Raw genomic sequence first — 9,201 nt, 5'->3', positions numbered from 1 at the left:
CCCTTTGCCATTATCAAAACTAAGGTTCGATCGTCGGATGCTTCCCGCACCAACACATTGTGGCCTCGTATTTTTAAATGAGTCACCTAGGGAGGTGGTTAAGATTAAGAGCTCTAGGGGGCTCAAAGAGTTAAATGGGGGGCCATGGTGAATGGATCTCAAGTGGACCTTACTTGGGATTCTAGAAGGGTTATGAAGTGTGTCAAATGGTTTGGAGATGGACTTAAGTCTCAAATCTAAGGAATTGACACAATTAAGATGAGTCTTCATGCAAGAAATATGAAATGAGATTCATGTTGCATGAAAATTAGTTTTAGATGCATAGATGACATATAAACTAATGCTAGGGATGCATTATGATTTAGTATAGGCAGATACATCAAGAGAAAGCCAAAACTAAGACTTTAGGTCAAAGTTCAATTTAATTATTTAGATAATTTTGGATTTTATGTCAATCTTGGGATATGTGATAGATATATTTTTAAATATATTTTTTTCAAGTATATAATGTTGGGACGCTTAGCGGCCGACTAGAAGGGGGGTGAATAGCCCCTGCACAAATTAAGCAAACGAAAAATCTTTCTCGAATAAATAACTTAACTAAAATAACACTTGCATATAAAAAATACTAACAAGACTAAAAGACAGAGGCAAACAGGTTTACTTGGTTACAACCGGGGAGATTGTTAATCCAAGGCAGATGAAGTCGCACTATTTTCTTCTTCAGGCGGAGAAGCCTCTTTACAGCAATGAAAGCGTAGAAAGATGAAGCTAAACAGAAAAGGAAGTGTGTACAAGTGTTGCTTGGATATTTCTTGCTGTTATTAACTTCTAGGAGCAGGGATGTTTATATAGCCCTGCTCGGGACGCCTGGAAGGGTTCAAGGCACCTAGAATGAGATAATATTTTATCCTCGATGCAATGATACGTGTCACATCAAATTTGGCTAAGAATTGGTTTTGAGCGCTCGAAATCATTCCGGGCGCCCCGGACTGGTCCGGGCGCCTCGGACTGGTCCGGGCGCCTCGGACTGGTCTGGGCGCCCCGATCACCAGAATCAGCAAAATGTTGATTTGCGATGCTGGGCTTCCAGCTTCTGCTCTGCTTGCTTCGGTCCGGGTCTTCCGCTCCGCCTCTGCTCGCTTGGGTGATTTCGGCCATCCAGAATAGGGCTCATCCGAACATAACTTCCGGTCTTCTCGAGCAAGCTTCCGCTCCGGCTTCTCCTCCTTCGGAAACACCGTGCCCCTCCTTCTCGTCCACCCGCGTACTCTTCCGCAGCACCTCGTCCCTCAGATGCACCGAGCCCGTCGGCTCTCTCCCGTGTCGTCCTTCTCGCTAGCTGGGTCTTTTGCTTGACATCCTGTGCTCCTAAGTTTCTGCACACTCAGACACAAGGTTAAACACAACATGACCTAATTTAACGTGTTTGATCACATCAAAACTACTTTGGGTATCAACATATAAGGGTAAAATAGACTTCTCCATAAAATTTAGGAATTTTTAAAGTTCTGTACAATTTCTGATGTATTTTTGAAATTGGGTTCAGAAATATATTTTGAGAGACTAGTCGACTGGTCCAGTCAACTAATAACCTTACCAGTCAATTGGTGATTCTATTCATCAAACACAGAATGATTCTGTGAGTTTATTTCGATGAGGGCAGTCGACTGGGGACTATGTCAGTCGACTGATATAGTCTGAAACTATTTTTTAGCAACAGGAAATGACCAAAAGAATGGTATACATGTATGTAATCTTTTGAGGGATTAATGCATGATAATTGTGGTTATTAGAGGTTAAAGATTTCAATAATTAGGATATTATTAGAGCTCTTTTTGATGTATGGCAAAGGGGAGAAATTTAGGTTTAAGTGAGAAACCTAAATACCTTTGTAAAAAATTTTAGCTCAAGGGGGAGCTTGGGTAAAGGGGGAACATAGGATTATGTTCCATGATATATGCATGAGTAGATTGCATAATTTATTTGCATGTTATTACTATATTATTTCTCTAACTTAAACGAGTTGTCAAATATGAAAAAAGGGGAAATTGTTGTAGCAATCAGTGGACCATAGATTTTGATATTTAAGCAAAGGTTTAAGTTAGGTTAATTGTTATATTTGATATGTGTTGTGAGTATACAGGATGCATATACAACAAGGAAAGTCCAAGTGAGATCTTGGCAAAGGCAAAGTGAGATCTTGGTAAAGGCAAAGTCCAAGGGTAAGTCATGGCGGTGTAAGTCCAAGTATGTAGTCTTAGCAACGTAAGTTCAAATGTGATCTTGGTAAAGGTTAAAATCCAAGTGTGACTTGGTGAGGTTGAAGTCTCGAAGGTGAGGAGCCTCTTAGCAATGGAAGACCTGACAACAAGGATAAGGCCGAATGAAGCTCTTGAAGATAAAGTGTGAAGGATAAGGAAGCATTTGAGGGACGCAAGGTTGATGGAGGAGACTAAAGGCAAGGTCAAGGTTGTGCAGGTGAGGATAAGTGCATTAGTGATTGTGCTCAAGGTTAAACCCCTAATATTAGGGTTTATCAGTCAATTGGTGTATGTCTCAGTCGACTGGTGGTTGAGAAATAACAAGTTCAGCAATCGAGCTTCTATTTGCTCAGTGATCAGTCAACTGATGTTTTCATCAGTCGCCCAATCCTAGCCAATTGGTTAATCGACTGGGAGAGAACAAAATGTTTCTATTCTCTCAACCAAAGTGGGTCAGTAGACTGGTATCGAACCGTTGGGGTGTAACGGTCAATTTTACACAGAGGCCAGTCGACTTGTAGCGAAAAAATAGCTTGGATGCTTTCCCCCAAGCTCTATATAATGGAGCTTGAGATGGCTGGCTTGAGTGACGAAATTAGAGGTGGTTAACCCCTAATTAGAGTTACTAAGTTCTCGTGTGATCCTTGTGCTCTTGATCAAGTTGATGTGTGATTTTTCCACCAACAAGGAGGTTTGAGCTAGCCGAAATTTACTAGGGAATCATCCATCGATGGATAGGGATCGTCCACCTTACAAACACACCGTGGAGTAGCAGCCCTAATCTCTCAATCATGTTAAATCAATGTATTAGGTTTACTTTCTTATTTTAATTTAGTTTTTGTATTTGTATTTCTGTTATGCGCTAATGAGTATAGGAAGCAAAAGAATGATTTGGGGTAGACTATTTATCCATCACCCCCTCTAGCCGGTGATCAAGATCTCAACAAAAACCGCCACAAAACAATAGATATCTAGGAAAAAAAACCACACACAAAAGAAAAAGTATTAAAACGGAAATTTTTATACAGTAATCATGTAAAACCAATAATTCACGGGCATCAAAACAAATTCCTAACCCTCTACTGACATTATTTTATATTTAATGGATCTTCAAAGAGAATGACAGTAAATACAAATATAGTTATCAACCATACCAAAAAAAAAAAAAAAGCAACCCTCATCATCAGATATAAATTAGCTATTGTGGACCTCAAGACATTCAAAAAAAAAATTAGCAATACAAAAGGCACCATAAGAATTGTACTATCCTATGGATTCAAATTATATTGCAACATAATTGTTAAATAACATTGGCTAACTGTGAAAAGATCCTTTAATCACTTGCGAAAGGGAGAGTATCAGGGAATTTTTTAAAAAAATTGGGTATGAAAAGAGCCACCAACCATTAAAGAATATCAATTTGGTGAGCCTCAAAGTTCAAAGGTTGGCCGGAGAAAAATCTAAGAACCCTACGACTGAGAGAGAAAAAGAGAAATATAGAGTGAGAGAGTGAGTGAGGAAAAGAAAAGATAAATACACACAAAGGCAAACCAAACCAGTTCGTCTGAGCTGATGAAGAAGACCGAGAATTGGTGGCGGAGGGCTACAACTGACGGAGGAGATCCTACCCGATGAAAATTGCTTCTCGCGAACAGAAGGGACTAGAGTTCAAGACAAGAATAGTTTGAATGATATATTTTTTTTTTATTTTGAGATATATTATATTTATTTAGGGTTCAAAATTTTAGAATTTAGGAGTAGAGTTATAACGGGTTTGAGTCAATAAGATTTTCCCTATAGGGTTCATGTATATTATATATACTTAAGCTTTAAGATTTTAGAATTTAGGAGTTGAGTTATAATGGATTTAAACTAATACGATTTTCCTCTTGGGTTCAGGCTTCCCTCTTGGGTTATAATGCTCAAAATAAATAACTTTAGGTGCTCATGGAGCATAATATATGTATTTAGGATGTTTAAAGAAATTTTTTATTTTTAAAAATTTAATCCAAGCGTCCCGACCAAAAATTAAAAAATAAAAAATAAAAAGGAATCGAGGACTGTTTCGCAAGGAATGGTCCGCAGGATATATATCATTCAACTATATATATATTCAGTGTATACTCCTGAGCGACCCTCATATGTCTGGGTGTCCTGATTCACTTTTAAAAATTGGCATGTCTGGGAGGGCATCCGGGCACCAGGACAAATATATATACTTTAATTCCATATTGAGAGTTTCCAGCCATATTGAATGGTTTATATACATGTATGATGTGAACAAATAGATGGAAAGACGTTCTCTCTCACGTATGGATACATAGGGGGTGCAAATCTTGGGATGAGATCCTCTGACCCACAAATGCTGGACCATACCCTGGTCCAGTATTTAACAGGTGGGGGTCATGACCTCCCACCAATCCACCTGCCCTGGTCCAAGAGCGGACTAGGGCGGGCGGTCCAGAGGATCCCTGCCCGTAAATCTTGAGTCCGAATTGCACTAAATCAAGTTGATTTGTGTGCAAGCATGACCTGTGTGCACTGAATGTCAAATTGGCTGGGACAAAATTTACCCAAGTGGAATAATCGACATTTTGACACATGGAACCGAAAACAAAAGGTTCTTCATCCACCTTCATTTCCCAAACTTTCTCTCTATTGTATATTTACATTGTACTTGGTTGTGTCTATGATTTTACTGTTGTATTATGAAAAACGGACATCCATCACAACCTCAAAGCATAGTCATAGAAGGACGAATTTATTTTAAGGAAACTACTAAAAAGCATGCCTCGACCGCTCTACCCCTTAACTACTCTACGTTAGAGCCATCAATTTGGGTTGGGCCTGTCGGGTTGACCCGTCCCGCCAAACAATTTAAACGGGTTGGGTTGAAATTTTATCAACCCAAGCCCGCCGTGGGCCGACCCGCCTAGGCCCGCGACCCGCACGGGTCGGCCCACGACGGGCTTTGGTTGGCCCGCGGGTTGAGAAACACATATAAACTAAGTTTTATGTCATTTTATTATCTATCTTTGTTATAATTTTGAAATAAAAATAGTACTTTTCATCCCACATAAATATTTGTTTGTGTCCATGTATATTTAAAATACATATTTGAAGATACATTTAATTGATGAAATCTTTCCGAAGTAAAACGTTGAAGAAATGAAATATGTTTTATTTTTTTTTAAAAAAAATTTGATGGGTGGGTCAATCAGTAATCCATCTTGGATTGGATTGAATTGAAAATTTTTCAATCCACTATGTTGACGGATCGACCCGTCCCGTTCCACCAAATGATTGACCTGCTATGGACCGACCTGCCCCGCCATATATTTGACGAATCGACCTGTCCTATTCCACCAAATGATTGACCTACTATGGACCGCCCTACCCCATCACATATTGATCCGTTTGACAGCACTACTCTACGTTCTGTCGTACTGCACTCTACCGCTCAGCCCTTGAACTCGATCACTTTATACTCGAACTTAACAGTCAACCAAACAAGCCAATCGAATTACCCTGAAAAATATCCTCTTTAGCTATTTGAGATTATCAGTTCAGATATTCTTAAATTGTACTTTCAATCCAACTAATTTATAAAATGTCTCTGATAAATTGCGTAACAATACTGGGTGGGATTAGTCCTTTCGAAAATCTAATATATAATTTAATGAAAAAATATATAATTATTAAAAATAAATAGTCGCGAGAGAAAAATTAGGTAGCATTTTACCTACATAGCTCCTCAACATTCCATAGGGTGGGGCCCTACGTCGCTGATCAATCCCGTAACCGAGTAGCTCAAACTGACCAGTACTACTGTACTAAAGGAGAGGACGACACTGAGTCCCGATGACAGGCACACTGTCCAATCCCTCCCCTCACCTCTTCTTATCTCTAATTTAATTCTCCCCCGCACCCCACCAATAGAGAGCAGGCAGGGACTTTCAGATTTTCAACCAACCAGTAAATTCACCAACTGTTCCCACTAAAAGCAAAACAAATTTGGTGCGCATTTTCTGGCTATATATAGCTACTAGCTAGCTCTCTGTGACAAACAGTCATTCTCCCCTCAAATCAACAATCCACATCAAGGTGCAGCTGCAGAATCCTGGATTTCTCCCTTCTCCTTCACTCAAGCTTTATTTGCCCTCTGGATATTCGACACGCCCGCGTGCCTCCCGATCCCCTCACAGTGCTACTTTGCTTTAATTTATTCTGAAGGTGGCGGTGGAGTGCCATAAAGAGAGCCATATGGTCAATTAATCCAGCTCCCCATATAGCACTCATGTCTCCCTCCTTCCCTTCTTGACCTGAAGCAAATACCACCGTTACTAGCTAGCTACCTTCGACGACATGGCCAACAACGTCGATGAGGACTTCGAGGAAGAGGAGGTTTGGGCGACTCTGGTGGATAATGGTATCGATCACCCTACTCCAAAAAACCAGCCAACGTCTCGTGCTGCTGCTAACTGGAGCCCTTCAAGTGATGCGAGGATGATGATTCCGTGTGGTAGGGGAGTACTGAGTGCTCAAAGCACTCCTCCAGTCAGCATCCGGCCTGACTGGTCTAAGATCCTCGAGCGCGTACAGGGAAGTACTAGTCATGGTGAAGAATTAGGTGGTGGAAGAAATGACAATGTCAGCGATGGCGATGATGATGAAGATGATGGGGATCCTCCCCATGAGTGGCTGGCCAAGAAGATGGCCAAGACTCACATCTCATCCTCTGTCTGTGAAGGATCCGGGCGGACCCTCAAGGGAAGGGATCTAAGCAAGGTGAGGAATGCTGTGCTCACCAAGACTGGTTTCTTAGAGGAAGAGATATAATATAGAGGTTAAACTACTTGATCGTATGGTACCATAATTAAGAACTTTGATATCTTATCTTCTTCCTTGTTTTGGTTTAATTTGTTTTGCAAAGGAGCTAGCAGTGAGATTTTGTTCGCGTAAGGGAATTATCAAGGATGTTACGCTGCTCATATATAGTTGGGCTAGCTAATTTTGTGAAATTTTGCATGTGACTCGAGATGATCGAAGGATGACCTCTTGCTGCTGTGTGTGTAAGAGCAGATTATCCTATGAATATTGTTATAGGTTTCAAATCTATATATCTAAAAGCTGACAGACTTGTGATATATATACGAAATAACTAAAAGAAGGCTGGCTATCTAACAAACTATGCAATAATAGCAATAAGGGATACGCATACGTTAATATGTCTCACTTCTTTGAAAAATATAGAATTTATATTCCCTATATTCATTATATTAATATATATTTTTTATTGATTCGTACTCATATTTATTTTAATATTGATGTTTATGAATTTCATTGTCTATTTATTTATTTTTATTTTTAATTTATATTAAATAAATAAGTATATTTTTAAGTTTTTTCTTGTTCATGAATGTTGATGTGTTCGGTGTATATGATTGTTGTAACATCATTAATTTGATTCACGGATTAACACTAATATGAGTGCTCTAATAATTAATTAAATATTTAATTCTATTGTGGAATCAGTTGTATAGTTTTTAATTATATTTTTATTTAAATAAATTTTATTATTTTTATCATTGCTAATTAAATCTATTTTTTATTATTATGTATGTTTATTGAGGTTACGTATTGTTTAATTGAGTTATTTATTTGATATTGAAATATAAAGATTATTTTAAAATATATCTTTCATTTTTCAAAAAAAATTATGATTTTATTTATTTTTAATATTTTATTTTATCCATCTTTATAAATTTGCACATCATTTTATATATATAATTTTAATCTTTTATTAGTGTATTTGTTTTCTAATATAATATTTAATTCTATATAATATAATAATTATTTTATAATTTAAAAAAAAAAACAAATAGAGGTGCCAACGTGATGAACAAGCTTCATTAATCACTATGGTCAGTCCTTTATGGATTAAAAAAAACGATTTGTATTAGAAATAAAGACAAATATTAAGTATGATTAAAAAAATTAAAAAAAAAATATTTTAGAAAAATATAAATAAGGAAGGATAAACACTTAGAAGTGTAAATTATTTTCATTAGTTAAAAATATATTATCAGAATATTTTTTACTCTGGTCAACAAAATAATCCTTCAATCCTAATTTCCAAAGAAAGAATTTTTTATTAAATGATAATTTATAATTTCTGCAAAAGGTCCCTGGTTCTCTCACACATTTCACTATTATTTGTAAAGAAATAAATTAAGAAAGTGAACATGTCATCACATATTCATATGATATGAAAAAGTATTTCTGTCGGTTTTATCGAAATCGATCTTTATATATTCCTATAAATTTAGCATACGATGATATACTTGATTATGCCTGGGGCAGTGATAATTATAATTGATTGGCTGGAGGATTATTTGTCTTTATGTTTTAGGTAAGTTAAAGTCTATCTAATTCTCCTAGGAATATTTAGGAATTCAATTTGATGTGGATGTATCTGAGTGCCCCACAGGGATTAGCGAGAGTGACGGAATTCAATATGATGTGGATGTATCTGAGTGCCCCACAAGGATTAGCGAGAGTGAGGGAGTTCACTATGATGAGTGCCCCACAGGCCGGATTAGCGAGAGTGGGGGAGTATATTTTGGTTATTTGACTGGGCATCCTTATTTTAGGTCTTTGGGCGAGGATGAAAAAGGGAGGTCTTTATCTGAATTTTGGTAGGGCGGTAAATAAGTCGAACCGAGTTGAATATTGGGATGTTCAAGCTTATTTGATAAGATAATCAAGCCGAACCGAGCTTAAAATAAACCAAACTTTTGAAATGAGTATTTAAATTTGGCTTGATTTATTTTTTATGAGCTTGAGCTTGGTTCGTTTAGATATTATCAAGCTCTCAATTCAAGCTTGGGTTGAGCTTGGTTTGAGCTTAGCTTGAGCTTGGTTCGAGTTTGGTTCG

The 9,201-nt window shown here is 37.6% G+C and overlaps 1 protein-coding gene across 1 annotated transcript; it reads left to right on the top strand.

Annotated features, from left to right (window-relative positions):
• Positions 1–6,538: 6,538 nt before the first annotated feature.
• LOC122017591 lies at positions 6,539–7,298 on the top strand. Its single transcript, XM_042575238.1, has one exon. It carries the CDS (start codon positions 6,630–6,632, stop codon positions 7,101–7,103), a length of 474 nt encoding a protein of 157 aa, XP_042431172.1. The 5' UTR covers positions 6,539–6,629; the 3' UTR covers positions 7,104–7,298.
• The last annotated feature ends 1,903 nt before the right edge of the window (positions 7,299–9,201 follow it).

Source organism: Zingiber officinale, chromosome 8B, assembly GCF_018446385.1.
Source record: "Zingiber officinale cultivar Zhangliang chromosome 8B, Zo_v1.1, whole genome shotgun sequence".
In the NCBI taxonomy this organism is placed as follows: Eukaryota; Viridiplantae; Streptophyta; class Magnoliopsida; order Zingiberales; family Zingiberaceae; genus Zingiber; species Zingiber officinale.
The sequence above is the reverse complement of the archived record's forward strand: the minus strand, read 5'-3'. Positions and strand labels throughout refer to the sequence as shown.